This window comes from Vidua macroura, chromosome 1, assembly GCF_024509145.1.
Source record: "Vidua macroura isolate BioBank_ID:100142 chromosome 1, ASM2450914v1, whole genome shotgun sequence".
NCBI lineage: Eukaryota > Metazoa > Chordata > Aves > Passeriformes > Viduidae > Vidua > Vidua macroura.
The window spans coordinates 143,040,902-143,058,018 of record NC_071571.1 but is presented as its reverse complement, the minus strand read 5'-3'; the positions used below and the strand labels follow the sequence as shown (position 1 = coordinate 143,058,018).

General features: G+C 38.4%; 1 protein-coding gene across 1 annotated transcript in view; it reads right to left on the bottom strand.

The window, feature by feature from the left end:
* Positions 1-17,117, bottom strand: part of NSMCE2 (NSE2 (MMS21) homolog, SMC5-SMC6 complex SUMO ligase) — a 127,540-nt gene that overhangs the window by 110,323 nt on the left and 100 nt on the right. The window contains 2 exon segments of the mRNA XM_053978258.1: positions 13,281-13,428; positions 17,015-17,115. Of these exon segments, the coding sequence (XP_053834233.1) occupies positions 13,281-13,428; positions 17,015-17,115 (249 nt within the window).

Below are 17,117 nucleotides of genomic sequence, written 5' to 3'. Positions count from 1 at the left end.
TTTCAGCGCAGTTGAGCGGTCACAGCTACATTCACACGCACAAAAAACCCACAGAATCCAAGCTAAGCTTCCACAACCAACTGCAACAGCTTCATGCAGACACAAACGAACACTCATCAAGCACTTAAATGTTAACATTACCAACCCAAAACGAAACAGATGGGGGAGGAAAAATGCCAAAATATGTCTGGTTTTTCAATGCCCAGTATTTTGATTAGATGCTTAAAAACACTTTTTTTTCTCTGAACCCACACAGCCTCCCAAGTATAAGTTTTGATATTTCTGCTTCTACAACCCATGGCATTCCTGACTTCAGAATTTAGAGAAGGTTATGGGTAGCCCCAGACAGAGCATGGCTGCTCTTTTGCTAACCAGCTGGGGCATTGGCTGTGCTGCAGCTGAGCAGCAAGCTCAGGGTGGGAAAACAATCCAGTTTTCTAGGCAGCTTTGGAGACAAATCTGGCTGGCAGCAACTCCACATTTTGCACCACTGTGAACAAAGCAGTGAAGTCTCTTAAAACAGAGCTGACAGTGGTTCATACACATAAATGAATAAACAAAAGACAATTCACATTCATAATATACAGCTGACAATAGAAAGGTTGATGTTTTAAAATCAGAAACCCTGATCTGTATGATTCTCGGAAATGCAAAGGTTAGTTGAAATTGATATGAGTATCATCTCCAAAGTTAATTTTTGCAAATGCAGATGTGCTTTGGATATTTTCCAGTTTCTGCTGAAGAGAACTGACACAAAACAATCAAGGTTAAAACTAAAGGAATCTAGAAAACCAATGTCTCATATAAGCAAAGGTCAAGTGATGTTCCCCAAGCAAACATCCAATTCAGCATGAATCACATACTGATGTGGCACTTGAAGTGCTAACCATGCCACAGTACTAAAGCTAGTGCTTTCAGAGCACATAATTCCTCAAAATGACCAAAAAAACACCCAAAACTCCAACACCAAAAAAAAAAACCAACCCACATAATCCTCTTACACAGACAAGGCAAAGGCAAAGACTGCACACAAACTTCAAGTGTAATGAAAACCAGCATTTCTTTCTGCCTCTAGCAGGCTTCTTTTGCATAAAACTTCTGTGAATTGGCAGATCTCCTCTTTTTGGCATACATTGCTGGTATGTGGCATTCATTCTGCTGCTTCAATGCTGGTAAGTGACAGAGCTAAATCTTTCCATTGCTGAAATTTCACTTCCAACAAAATTCATACAAAAAATTGTCATATTACAAGGAGCTGCTACTTTCTTATCACATGGAAAATGCATATCTCTGTGCAAAAAAAAAAAAAGCAATGCAAGTCTGTATTGCCTCAGTCTCTCATACACACACAAATATGATTTTGAGAGGAAACAGGAATTGTTTGATGGCTTACAGTACACCACACATGATGGTGTATCAGCATGTTTTTTATATAATGCTGTTATCTTTGTCCATAGTAGGAAAGAAGGAGCTTTGAGGGGCCTCATGGCTTCTCAAAGGGTAGTTTTGAAAAAACAGGAATATAAATTGAAACTGAATGTGGAAATGTTCTGTAAGATAAGAAGTAAAAGGTTGCCTCTGTTTTAATTTACACAGAACTGGTAAACTATGCCATAACAATTAGTCATTGTGTTATTAAAATAAATTAAAATCAGAACCATAGGACAATGGTTGAGATTTGTGTGGCTAACATGCACTAGTTGAGAGAATTTTATCTCCTTTATACTGATATGTTTTTGAATTTTGTTCCATTTAAAATCTATTTTTCTATAAAAGTGATTGTGTACAAGTCTGTACATTCAGTGGTGAAGTCTTGATTACCTTGAGACATCAGATCAGACTACACACCTCTAACAAAGCATGGATAAAATCTAAAAATACCAAGAAAATATAGAATTTGAATGAGTTATGGCATACCTAATTCTCTCAAAAACAGCTGTGAATTAGATCCACACCCACAAGTAATAAACTTCAAAAAATGAAGTCTTCTGAAAATGTCACATTAATCTACCCATGCAGTAAATGTCTACTCACCCACTACTTACTAAGATGATTAGTAAGGAAATCACAAGTTAAACTTTATTCATCTGAAGAAAAATAGGAAAGAGGTTGCAAGGTTGATTTAACTCAGAAGATATTATTGTCACTTGACATTTACATGCAATGTATAATTCCATTCCCACTTACAGTCTGGGGAAAGCCTGTTAAAATTACTTCCTTAATGTGTGAACACTTCTTTGAATTGTGTTCTCTTCATCTGCCATCTTCTCCTTAAGCCAACTGCCTCCTTTTGTTAAGTCTTTTTTAATAGGAAACTTCATTACATGTAATTTAGGGAGCAGTTTGAGATTGACACCTTCCATTGAGTGCTACTGAAGATGCATATTTCAGAGCACTCTAAAGTATCTGTTGATAATGTCAAAAAGGCAAAAGGGTCACACAAACATATGCTGAACAGCTCTAGCATGGGACTAATTGGAATTACCACATCTATCTTCTCATTTTCACCCACATGGACCAGTCCTCCTTCCATTTATATACCAGACTACTCTTCGCCTTTGTAAAAGCTAACGCCTTTGGGGCAGCTACAGAAGTTGCTTACATGGAAACACTATAAGGCAGGCATTCAAACAACTTTTGTCATCTAGAGACTGATCAGCATACTGTTCTGCTTAATCCTGTTGATGTGGCTTTCTTATTTCTTATTTCTTACTTTTCCTTGTCCTTCATTACACATTTCTTTACCCCTTACTCCTCTTCCCTTCTATTTCTTCTCATCCAGTTCCCCTATTCCCACTTTTTTTCCTGAGCACTTGCTAGCTAGTTTTTTGATTCTTTCTCTGTGTCCAAGTGCTCTCTCCCCAGTGATCACAATCTTTGGAGGATGCCTCTCCCTCTCTCCCATCCTTTTATGTAATAGCAGCTCCAACAGACTCATAGTTGTTGTTTCTGTTTTATTGGCACAAAGGTTCATTAGCAAGAAAAAAACCCCCAAACTGAAACAACAAGAAAAAGGGCATAAGTTCCCCAGTCATTAGAGGTAACTGCACAGTTTGGGAACTCAACTAACATGAACACTGCCCGAGGGTGCCTGGGCAGTGTGAGTGACAGCAGTTACTTGGTTACTACGTGCCCTACACACAAGGTTGTGCTGCATGATGCTCATCAGTAATGTCAGACCCGTCTTCAATGCCTGAGAGAGGTACAGGGATTGTTCTGGTTTTTAGCTTTTTTTAAGAAAGGGCTGACTGTATGCTGACAGTTTGGCAGATGCATCCCTATCTTTAATGGCACATAATGTATAATTAAGGCAAAGACTCTAAGCAAACAAGAATAAGACTAAATCCTGCTAAATGCATCGTCCTTCAATAAGCTCTCTCAGTATTTCAAAGAAAGAACAACACAAATTACTCATGCCTGGAAAGTGGGTCTTACACCAGGACTGACTAAAGCAGCTCAACTTGTGAAGTTGAAGATGCTTAAGGTGACTTGTTCATGATCTACCACTAATACCTTGAAGATTTCTGAACATATTGGGCTCTTTGATTATCAGATAGAAATGTAAGATCCAGTGCCTGAAAACTGCAACAAAAAAGAAAACACAAGGTTGAACTGTTTCTTCAGAGATAGGATGGATTCTTCAGTTGACTTCTTGCTGAACTGTGGGTTTCACTGTAAATTTTCTTTCTGTAAGCAGGTCTAGTAGCACATTTTTTGAATCAGTGTAAAATTTTCTCTCTTCACATATTCCAGTATTATTCCACTAATGAACACCAGACTACCCTCCTGTAGACACGGTTGTGTCTCACTCATAAACTTCATCTAAGTACAAATCTTCACTTAGTGCCCTGTGTGTATTTTAGTGGCTCAGACCATTTCGTATCACCTGTAATTGTGGGATCACACCTACAGTTGTGACACTTCCTATTTGTCAATTCACCAAAAGGCAGGGGTGATATCTTTGCTGATCTGTTGTCTTCTGCTACCTTTTAATTCCCCTGTACACATATTTTTCCTGGCTATCTACCTATCTCCTACTTTTTCCAATCACCTACCACCATTACAGACAATTCACATTTTTAGACTCTTGTAACATAATTTCCCCAGGCACAGATGACATAAGCAAAACCAAAAGTGAATATATACACAGGAGTTTGAGATATTCATACATCCTCACAAAACATTCCTGACACCTTTTTTTTATAGAAGGCAAACTCATGTTCTGTGAACTACAGTGACTTCCTCAAGGCCACAGTGTGATGCCAGTTTGAAAGCACAGTTAGTCCCAGCCTTGAGGACTCAGAAAAATTAGACTCAAAAGCACCTCACTTATTTTATCTCATTCATATAATGCTATTATGTGTTCCTTGTTCTTCTTCAGAAAAAATGGTAAACAAAATGAGGAGGGAAACAAAATAACCTATGAAAATTATAATTAAAAATATTTTAAAGCTCCAATTCAGACCACCAACCCCTGCCTATCCTCCAAAGGATGGCATTTTTCATAGTGTCAGTAAGGAACACAAAAGTCTTACATGCAATTCTAACTGAAAAAGCAAACATTCCCCTTTAAATTCCTGGAATTTAATCAGTACATATTCATTCTTCACTGGAGCATCAGTGTGCTATATAACATTGGTATAAATTTCATAAAACATGTCATAAAACCTGGATTTGAGTCAGAGGGTTTTTTTTTTAACTTATTAAAAACCTCTAGTTATTAATTCTATGTTCACTTACAGAAAAAAAAATTATTTGAGTATCAAAAAAAAAACAAGGTAAAAACTAGTAACAGTCTTGAATTCTTGAAGAGACGAGCAAAGACATAGGAAAAGAAAGAAAAAATAAAATTTTGAAAAGCGTCCTGTGTCCATTTGTAGGGATCTGGATGAAGTTTCAGAATGATCACATTTACATAAGGGCTTCTTTCATGTTTTGACCAAACACTAAGAATATGTCAGCACAATGCTCACTTTTTAACCAGATAAATTTTTTCCTAGTGGAAAGAATCAAGAAAATAAATACAATTGCTTTATATTCCTACTCCTTCTGAATGCTGCCAACCCCAGGTTTTTTTCTACTTTTGTGGTTCCTCCTCCTTCCCTATTTTTATGCACACAATTAGATCACTGAAAGCTAAATTCTGATCTACTTAAATTGATAAAAATTAAAACCTTCAGAGTGGGTTCTTCAAAGCCCACACTACTTTCTATATATACCCTATGCCTCTACATTTAAGCAGGAGTTAGTAGTATTATTTTCTTATTGCCACATTTCTGTAGCAGAAATATGATGATAAGAAAATGACTGATTTATATACTACAGAGAATATTTTCATACAGTAAATTACTCAGATAAATATTCCTCTTTGGCTTTTGTTCAAAAAGGCTGATTTATCTTTGTGCTAAAGAGCCCACACAGGACCTCTGCAGTACTTCATAGTATTTCTAAGCTGCAGCAGACCATCAGCATCATTCTGCTCTGATCTCATGCACAGCAGAGGCCAAAGAACCTCACCCAGCAATTTCAAGCCTATAACTCACAGCTGTAAGCTCACTCATTCTCTCAAGGTTAACATCACTAGTGCACAGAAGGTCTCCAAAAAGGTCTGCACAGCATTTAAATCCCACTTACGATCTATTTTGAAGACTACTGAGATTTTATGAGGTCTAGGACAGAGAAATTTATAGTAACTATGGGTACATGAGGTAACCCACCAGGTGACTGCAAATCTCTCTGACTCACAATGACCTCTGGGGGAGAAAACTACCCACTGCCTTAGAAAAATACATAGGAAAATGGAATAACTATTCACACATACATATGCATGTATTTGACATCAGGCACTATGTAAATACCACCTACCATAATCTGTGAAATAAAACTGTGCAGTTTTCATCTGAGCACTCATAAGAGCTCTGACAAAACCCAGGACTGTCCAGCTCTGACCTTCTGCTCAGGTGCACTCTGTCAGTCCATTTCCATGAGAACACACTGATGACAATTATTCTGTCCAGTTATTCAGATAAGCTTTAAATCAAGCCTGGATTTCACTCTGAATGATACTCGCTGCATTAACCACAACATAGCTGCTTCATGCAAGAATAAATGTATAACATGCCATGATCTGTATTGATCTGATAATACAGATTCTCTTTCTATTCATCTGAATCCTCCATTTCTATTTTACTGTCACTACATGCAAAAGCATGCACCAACACCTCTAAATCCATTCTAGGAGTGAGTTCCAGAGTGTCACAGCAGGTGAAGCAAAAAGCAAAGCCTCTGCTGCCACCTAAAGGGTTTCTCTGTCCTTCGAACTGCTGAAGTTGAGGAACAAAAATACTTGGATGCACCCGGCTTAATCAGCACCCAAGCTGAAAAAGAGCTATCAGAACAAAAGCATGCTGCTTAAGACAATAATACAGCTGCTTAACATAGCTTATTACAGCTTAATATAGCTGCTTTCCCCTCACTGCACTGTGCTCTTCTTGCAGTCAAAATTACAGCTAGGAAATAGTAACAACACTACATATTTGCTTCTTCCCACTTTGTAAGATTACAGACTACAGTCAGAGTGGGTTTGGATAAATATAAAAGAACAAAAATCTTTCATTACAAGTCATATTTTTCCAGATTTTGAAACAAGGCACATTTCCAAATTCTCCTTCTTTGGACTGCTTCTTTGAAGAACAGCTTCCAGAGCCAGCCCATTGTGTTCCAGCAATGGGCTCATCAGTGCTGGATAAAAGCATTGCAAGTAAAGAGAGGTAGAAAAAAAAATTAATCCAACTCTCTCTTCTCAAAATTTTTATATTGACCGCAGAGCATAGTGCAAAAAATATATTTTTTTTATTTTCAGAAAAGCATTTCACAAGAACTCAAGCAGTCTTTCTTGTTTCAAAGAATAAAATTACTTGAACAAGAAATACTCCAAGTGTAACTCCATGTACTTACCTGCTTCAAAAAAAAACATATCTTTCTCATTGTTAGTTGAAAGGTTAAATATGTGTAAAATACTACAAGAAGCACAGCACAATAGAAGCATAAGTTAAGATTAAAATCACATCTTCCCTAAAATGATTCATCTTAAGTGAGGGATTTGAAGGAAAGCAAAAGTAGTATTTTTGAGAAAGGAATATGGAACTTTTTGTTTCCCATACCACAAAATACAAGCTTACTTTGGACAATAGGAAAAGAACTTCCCCAAGAAAGATGTCATTTTGGTGCCTACACTGAGTTTGTGCACGTCACCAATCAACATCACAGACATTGGTGTAGCAGCAAAGCAGATCAGTGAACAAGCAGCTTCTGGCAGAGAGAAAACTGGGGTTAGAATAAAACTTCCTCTGTGAACAGCATGGTATCATGAGGGAATTCTTGCAGCTTCACAGGAAGCATCTAGCAGAGTCTAACACAGAAGGATGAACTTCATGAATCATTGGCCTCTCTTCATTTTCTACCTCCTCATAACTAGAAAACATTTCTGTATAGCAAGTGTCAGTGAAAAGCCATTTATCTCCAGGATGGACTTTGACATTCTATGCCTATATTCTCCAACAAGAAAACAGAAAATCTACATTTAGGTTCTCCAATAAGAAAAAAACCTTCCTACAGTGCATATAAAACTGTTTGCTACTTTCTTCTCATAAGCACCCTCACAGATCTATGGACCTAAGAGTGAAAACCGAAGTTTGATTTCTCATGAACAATCCCTACAACACAGAGCACAGCTTTGACCATTATGAGGCCACTGTGAGGCAGGCGCTTGACCAAACCACCACTCGTATGTGATAGAAGGCAGGATGTGCAAGAAAACATCTGGACATTGCTTATCTTGCCTGGACAAGAACAGGGCAGCAAGGCAAAGTTTATTCTGCTTGTTTCCTCAGTCAGAGGACCTCCATGCTCGCACCACTTACTCAGGCAAGTCACAAAGTGTCATTCCAGCCTATTTGCTACAGCCTGTTCCCAGGACAAGTACCTTATGTCTGGATTATTTTTATGAAGCACAATGATCTCTAACACCATGAAAACTAAGAGACCATAAACATTTTAGAAGCACAGGTGTCAGCAGGTTGATTTCTGGATCTCAAATCAATTACATCATAGTCATTTCATGCACAAGAACTTTATCAATGTCAAGATTCATGTTATGGTATGATACTGCAGGAATCCTGCATTTGAATTTCCAAGGAAAAATAAGCTAGGGAAAAAAAGGAACAAAGAAAACAAATTAACCAAATTATCTGATATTCAAACACAGCTACAGAGTCCATTTTCATACTGGAGTTTATACCATTCCAAGTAGAAATTTTAGGTCAATGACAGAGAAACTTACATGGAAAGGGCCCCTCTCTCAGGGATGAACAAACTTAGAATGTTCAAGTCTGACTGTTTTAGGCTGCTACAATGGGTTTAGAAAGTCACTCCAAAGAATAGTGGATATTCCATAAAAACTCATCCAACTGTCTATCAAAAGGCTGGCAATCATTTCATAAATCAAGGCTAACTGCCACGTCTCTATGCTCCACATTCCTTCCTATGTCAACAACCCTCAGCAATGTTTAGAGCTGTTCTTGTTAACACCATTCTAAGTGAGCAGCGATATAAGTCAAAGTAATGTGGGTAATCTCACAGGGTTAGAAGATCCTATATTAACAACTACTGTTTAATTAGTACTGAACAGGAATGATGACACTGGATTTCAATCAACTGGAGATGAGAAAGCAGTCAGAAAAGGAGGACATGGCACATATGAGATGAAGTGCTGCACACATGAAGAAAAGTGCAGAGGCAGCCCTGGGACAGGGAAACAGAAAAATGGAGTAAGCAGACAGAATTGAGGTAAACTCTGCTGGCAGAAGGAGCAGGTTATGTAATGTAACCAGACAAGAAAGAAAGCCAGAGCTGTAACTCTTAACTTAATCTGGGGAACATGCCAAAGAATTGTATCACCGACATTTCTAAGACCCCTGGGCCTGTTCTGTACACAATGGTGAGCAGAAAAACACTTCAAAGGATGGTAAGAAAACAGGAGGAATTCTCAAGCAGAGCCTGATACTGCTACAGGAAGATCACTGCTATGTAATACAGGTGGCAAACAGCCATGGGAAGCAGTTGACCATGACATTTTCTGCAAGTTTTTGAAGAAAAGGTAGCTCTTTTTCTTTCCTCAAGTAAGATTAGAATTCACCTGCAGTAACTGCTTCCCAAAAACAGCTATTCCACATTTCATGGCCTCTACACTTCACACTGGGAAAGTGATGTGTGGTTGAAAGAATGTCCCAGACATCAAGGAAGGATCTTGCTTTCACAGAAAACACATTCAGCTAATTAGACAAAACCCTAACTGTTCATTCTTTAAAATGCTTTTCAGAAGTTTCATGCTAAGAAATTCTTATCTTGTCTGTAGTTAGTATACTCTCCAGACCTCCCAGTTATTTCCCATTTGTACTGGACAATCCTCCCAGCTTGCACTCCAGCCCAGACAAAAGAAACACCCCATCTAAAGAGCAGCTGTTGGACTGGAAGCCTGGAGATGACCATGAGTTAGATTTCTTCATTCAAATATCCACAGCTCTCCATAGTTTACAATCCCATATTCTTGAGAAAGTTCTGCTGAAGAGTCACCTGAAACTGCCATCCTCAGCAAGCTGACCAAATTTACATCCAAAAATTTTGAGTAAAGCTGGGAATGGATGTTTGTCATGGATATGACAGATTTGTCCTGGGCCAGCATATTCTTACCATAATCAACACATCAGTCAACATGGAATTGCAGGTTTCACTAACTCCAAAACCAGAGAATATAACCTGGATGTCCATGAGTGCTTTCTAAGTCTACAGAACTACTCCAAGTAGGTAAGTAAAGACAGTTCAGCAACCAAGAGAAGTTAAATTAGCAGTGCAAACAGCTGTTCCTCTGTGTGCAGAGGTGTCAACACGTGGCTCAAAGTTCAATACTCAGAGCATTACAATGCATAGATGTTGCCAAACATCTAAGTGACTTAATGAATTCTCTTTCTGCAATCACACTACTAAAGCTCTAAACCAGAATGAGCCAAGATTTAGGAAGATGCAAATTATAGTAGAACTGAGAGGATTTTACTTGCATTACTGATTTTGAACAGTGTCATCTTCAAATTCGCAAATCTATTAGGTCTCCAGTCCAGCAAAGGACATAAGCATGTGCTTTAGCCTTGAAGTATTCAGACCCTTGGAAGGCTGGTGGACCACTCACAAGTATCAGTGTGTCCTTTCCTTCAGTATTTTACTAGCCTGGGCCACAGAATGTTCACGAGTATTTTGAGCATAGGCAGGACATACTGAAACCAAGTGCGCAGTTTGTTCTTTTGTTTACATCATTTATTTATATAGTAACTTTTCAAAATGCTTCTATGCAACAACAGTGTTCTTTAAAGAAAAGAAAAATACAACCATTAGACAATGTCAGTATCTAAAAGCTAATCAGCAGAAAGACTAAGAAGGACAAAAGGTTTATCTTTCTGTTTCACTCATTAAATAAAATGAGCTTTTAAATTGGCTGTTTCACATTCAGTTTACTAAAACTTATTTTCACCTCTAGATCCTTAAACCCTTCCAGGATTTTTTAAAATTCTGTCTCTTTGCCAGCACATGTTCTTAACACCAATGTTCAATGCTAAAAGTCAGCAGGTTCTCAATTGACAGGGAGATTTTAATCAAGAATTTAACTTCATGGACATCAACAAAACCCCTTAAAAAATAAAAGGTTTTCATGATCAGATACATTAAAATTATTCTGTACACATTGAGCTATTATTGATAATAGCCTTATCAATAATAAATAGCCTTATTTTTCTAGACATCGTACAACTTCATAAATGAGCAATGCCTGACCCAAATATTGAACACAAGTAATTTATTTTCATAAATCTATACAGGAGTAGAACAAAATAAACATTTAATAAATACATTTTACAGTAAATGTTTTCAGGATTTTGTATGTGGAGAATAGGAACTAAGAGAGGAAAAATCACTCACTGAACTAACTTTTCTGTCTTTTCAGTTACCTTAAGAAGCAAATGTAATTTTTTCTCATGTACTAGGCTCTGTAGTTCACTACTATTCACAAAACACTGTTCATTATGAAAGACTAAAGAAACAAAATACACACACGGAAAAAGTACTTGTGAACTAAAACAAACAGTTGCAACAGAATTCCTTGTTTCCACAAAGCCTAGCAATGAAACCTGTCAGAAGCTGGACAGTCAAATTTTGCAAAGGAAATTAAAGCAAATTACAAATGAGATAGGAAGAAGAATACATAAATATATTATCTAACTCTGTCTCAAAATTAAATCAGTATTTTGCCTCAGAACATGAAGACAAATTAGGATAGATGAGCAACAGCTTTAGAAACAGAAATTGCCACATATGAGCTGGAGGTAAGAGCTGAACAGTCAAGTCCAGAAGATCAGATGATGCTAATTCTAAAACACCAAGAGTTTACCAAAGCATGTCATGCCACAGAAACCCGGTATCTTTCCTGATGGTATTCTTTAGGGGGAACAAGAATTTGAAGTCCAAGCAGAGTACTCAGGGGAATGAAAACCAAACCTTAGAGAAGTGACAACTTTCACTATCTGTTCATTCCACGTAAATACATCTGCAAGGAAAGGTGTAGGAGTGAAGAAGACAATTGTTGTAGGTAAAATTGTCATTTGGGAACACCAGACCAAAATCCTACAAAATCTGGAATACCTACAAATCTGGAATACCTTCTCTGTAGTGCAGTGGGATGTACTATGATAATAGATCATGCTTGATAATTCTCTAACCATGATTCAACAGGAAAGTTGCCTCTGCTAGAATATAACATGTTATGATCTAGGTAGGAGCTGTTTTCCAGTCACATGATGTAATGTAACTGTAACCAGGTATTTCATCTCCTTCTGTTTGGACAGAATGCTAAAAATGGTCCTTTTGGTTACTGAGTTAAATGAACAAAATAATTTCAAGATTTTAATTAAAGATTAATGTGTCACAAGCAGGTAAATGAGGAAGAGACTTTTCCTAGGAGTACAAGGCACAGACTTGCAACTGCAGACCTGCACAGTTGAGCTTAAGTTGCCTTACACCCTTCCCAATAGGAATGCAACAGAGGCTTCTACTGAAAAGTGAAATTAATAAAAAACTTTTATTTTCTGTATAAATAATTAACTTCTGCAGTCTTGGAGATGAAAGAATTCAATACATTCAATGTATTTCTATGCATTGCTTATGACAAAGCAGGAGAGATGGTGACTGCTAAAGCAGAGGGGAAATGGAACTGGTTACACGAGTTTTATGTCAAAGGGAATCCCCAGGTGACTGTTCAGACAAGCTTTCCATTTCCTCTTCCTGCAAGAAATGGCATTTCAATTGTCTCTGACAGCAGTATGGATAAAAAGGTGAAAGGAGAGAGAACTATCACACTAGACAATGAGAAAAATATTAGTCTTGATTGTACATAATCCTTGGCTTAGTTGAGTGCAAGATTTATAATGAACAGCAGAGCTTTTCTTTCAGAACATTCTTGTTCTCCACTCTGCACTCTTTATTAGAATTATCAGGGGTTTGGAGCTTTAAAGTTTTTATTTTTCCCTAGTGAAAACATTAACAAAGATCTAAGATAGGGAAATGGATCAGCTAATGTTTGTCTTTGAAAAGTAGCTTTGCAGTGCTCCTTTTATTGCAAGTGAAATAGTAATGACAAGACTGTTGACAGTAATTAGAGATTTAAAGTACCCCACATTGGAAATGTCCAAATTGAAGCAACCTAAAAAAAGGCCTGATTTTCAGGAGAGACAGCATTTAAAAAAACTGCATCTCCTAACAGGTGTCTCAAGCTTTGTATTCAACATCTTTAGCATTATTTTAATATATTCTGCCCTGAATGTCAAATAAAATACACACAAAGAATCAGTATGATACTGAAAACTCATTTGAGATGGTCTTCTCCATCTCATTCAGCAATGTTAAAGTTTCTACAAAGCTGTAAGGTAACAATCATTGGAACACAATTAGTCTTGGCTGTCACAAAAGCAAGGACAACGTTTGTTGGGTATTTACATTTTCACTGAATTTATCTTTTAAATGAAATCTTTCGTTTAAGTGAAATGATTGTAATGAAAACACCCTGGCCAAACCAGAAGAGCTATAATAAAGATTGATATTTACAGTAATTAAGTCAAAATACATAGCTCTGGGACTCATCTCTCAGATTCAGGATGCAATACAAGCAAGAATGTACTTACTGAAACTTTCCACAAGGTCAAGGGCAACCTGAGTAGCCACATCCATTCCAGAGTTGATTAAGGACTGGCAGTTTTTCAAAGAAGAAAGAGCAGAATCAATTGCATTGAACGAGACTCTTGGATCACCTGACATCTTGAAATTGTTACTCTAGAAATAACAGGGAGAACAAATTAAAAGCAGCTTGCACACAAAGAATTTCGGAGAGAAAACGTAAGTTTTAATAGATAGCTAAACATAAAGCACTATCAACAGAATCACTGAAGCATTAGGGAGCAGGGATGAAAACTTAGCTCCCACGATGTTGATAATTTCAGTGCAATTCATCACAGGTTTTCAATTCACCTCCTATTCAGTATTAAGCAAAACTACACCACTTAAAGCAACTCACAGTTTTCCTCTGCTCATTTCTATTGCTAAACCACAGTGAAATTCAAACTCCACAATTATGTCTGCTTGAAAACTACTGCTCTATTTCAGATCCAAAAAAAGTTCCAAAAAAGCCCACATGCCCAAAAACTTGTCTGGGTTATCTAGACATATAATCAATTAGGCTAGGAAGAAATATGATTTCTCACATTCAATTTAGTTTCACCAGCAGTTGGCCCTTGGAAAAAATAATCTAACAAAGTGTCACTCTACTAAGAATATACTTAAGAGTAAAACATCTAGCATAATTTTCAAATAAAAGCCCACCTTAAAAATGCTGCCTACTTCTGCCAAAGATGCTACAAACTTTTGTTACCCATCTTCCATTAGCACAAAATAAAGCCACACAGGTACCATTGTTTATCTTCTTTACCACCCTCTGGCTCCACAATACACACCCACAGCCTACACCCTTGTGGGGATTAGCTGCTCTGTCATTAGTAAAACCTTCAAGGGTTTTTGCTTATGCTGTGCCTATCACACTGCTCACAACTTCTCAAAAATCCCCAATTTCTGCTATTCCTTTTTCGTTCTTTGCCATAACCCACTCAGACATGTAGCTACTGTGAGAAACATGAACCTGGTATGCAGAATTTTATACTTCAAGTTGCAGATTAGAAAAATTCTGCTTCAGTTTTAGATACACCAAAAAAAAGAAAAATAGACACAGCAAAGCAGAAGTCTTAGACAGAAATACTGCATTTTTCCATGTAAAGAATAACTAGTATGTTCAAGTACTATATTGAGATGCCATTGGGGGAGATAGAGAGCAGAATCCACAAACAAATTTGGGGTATACCAGAAGGGGAAGAGTTGTTCTATCAGTAACAGCCTTTAATAGGCTATAATCCAGCAGCAATCTGGAAAACATGTAAATAGAAAGTACAGTGCTTTTCCCAAGCTTTGTATCACTAAGGCTGTATCTCTCTCTACTGCTTTCCCTGAGACTCCAGAACTACACCTTGTGCTCCCCTTAACCTGAACATTGACATATTCCTCACAAGTACCATGCAGACCATGAGACCTGAATACCTGCTGTCTCTTAATGTTTATTTCCAATAATTTTCCTTTTTTCCATTTATAAAATCCGCTTGGCCAGCCAACACTATCTTTTACTACACCATCTTTAGGTCATGTGCTTCCAGCAACATTTTAACAACAGTTCAACCTCACCACAAATTGAACTTCCTAATTACATGCAAATTTTTCTTCCTCTCTATCCCCTTCTAAAGGTGCATCTTTCCACAGATGCAGCAGGCTTCAACAGCTCTTGTTATGTCAGCTTGTGCTCTCCCTGACAGAAGACTGTGACTGCTATCATTAGAGATCTTTAAAGGCTGTCAAACCGACAACAGAAGACAAGGGAAAGTTTCCTTATAGAACTCCCTGAAGGTAAAGAAAAAGGATGCTCTTGAAGATTTAATAAAAAATTCCTTCAGCTAGTATATTATTTAACTTTTTTTTAAGGTACTTGTTTGCCATCTTAGCAAGACTGTTTGTATAGAACCTCTGTGATCCAAACATACACTACTGAATAGTCACATAAAATCATGTTAGCAGCTTTATCTTTCTAAGCCCATTTTGTGTATCAAAGTTAACAAAGAGAGCCTAATTCCCCTCTTGAACTTGGTAAATCTCACTGAGAAAGCCTGCTGTTCTTTTGGAAATTTCATAGATACACACTGTGAAAGCAGGAATCTGAAAAAAAATAATACAAACAGTGAAAAGTTTAAAAGGCTCCTTCATTCTCATGAGTAAATTACACAGGAGCAGAAGTTACTGGTTATGACATTCAATCATATTGCAGTGGTAGGTTCATCTCAATCTGTCTTTTGGAAAGTAACTTCTTTTAGATGAATTTTCCTTTTTTTTTTTCTTTTTTTTTTTCTTTTTTTTTTTTTTTTTTTTTTTTTGGTTTGGTTTGGTTTGGTTTTTTTTAATAAAAGGTTATTTTTCTTAGAAACTGGTTACAATCCTATAATGCCCCAGCCTACTTGATGGGTTCAGAGGAAGGCAGTGGGATATACCCTGGGCAGTGCATGGGAAAAACAACCAAATTACCAGGAGACTCAATAACAATTTTTATTTCCAAACTTTGGAACATTCAAGTAGAGTAAGGTACTTGGCAAATTTTAAAACATCTGGACAAAAATAAAGTACTTCCCAAACTTTAGCTCAGCAAACTTTAACTTCTCCAGACACAAGAAGACACTGGAAGTTTTCAGTCTGACTTACGTATTTTGAGAAGAAGAATATGTAAGAAAACCAGAGAAAGAAAGAAAAAGAAAATGGGGAGAGAAAGGTAGATGGCCATCACCCCAGGATCCAGCATTGTCTCAGCAGCTTCTAAACCCCTGGCAGTGGAGCATGTTTGGCACACGTGTTGCTTTCCTTTTATCTTCCATGCTCTGCACTTCAGGGCTTACAGGTCCTGCTCCCCCATCACTTCCCAGCTGGCTCTTTTGAGCCAGTCAGCTGTTCCTCAAGTCTCCTACAGATCCTAAGACAAAGATTTCACTCTTTCACAACTTTCTAAGTGAATTCTTCAACTTCAGCTTGGAGCTGTCCATTCTACCTTCCAAGGGAGGGGCACATTCCTCTCTGGAACTAGTTTCACTGCAGTGCTTCTACCACACTCTTTTCGGCCAGGAAGGTCTTCAGTGGGTGCATGAAAGCACTTATAATGTGCAACCCCCAGCCTCTTCACTTCTGGAAAACACAACCAGCAAACTCCGTGCTGAATGGGAGACTATCGAGGACATTTTTTTTTTCTTTCTTTCTTTCAGGAAGTAATGAAATGGTCTAGACAGGATAAAGAACAAAAGAAACCCTAGTTTCTATTCCGTTCGCTATTTTAAATAATTGAGAAAACTACCTAAACTTTCTATTCTTCAATATCTCAATTTGTATTCTTATGTAGTATTCTATAGTATTCTTCAATGACTACGAACCAGAGGCAAGAAAAAAGTATTATTTGCTTCTGTAACAGCAGCTCTACAGGTGTCAAGTGCTCTCCGAGCGGCAGGATCAGTGTCCAGCCCCAGGCACACTCGGTGATGAGCGGCCACAGGGAGACAACCCTTCCGTGTACGGGCGGGGGGAGCAGAGCTCGCCGAGCAGGACGCTCCGCGCTCCCAGGGCCTCTCGCCGCCTCACCCGGGCCAGGGCAGGCCGGGCAGTCCCGCACGGAGAGACACGGGCCCGCACCCGTCCCGCCGCCGCTCCCGCGCCCCGGGAGCGCTGCCCTCGCCCACGGAGGGGACGGGGCCGGCGGGGACAGCCACCCTCGCCAGCGGCCGCTGCTCACCTCGTCCCCGCAGCTTGAGAGGGCAGCTGTCTCGGGGGCGGCCCCACGCCGCCCTCCCCGCTGTAGAGGCAGGCGGGCGGCAGCGCCGGGCACCGGGCAGGCG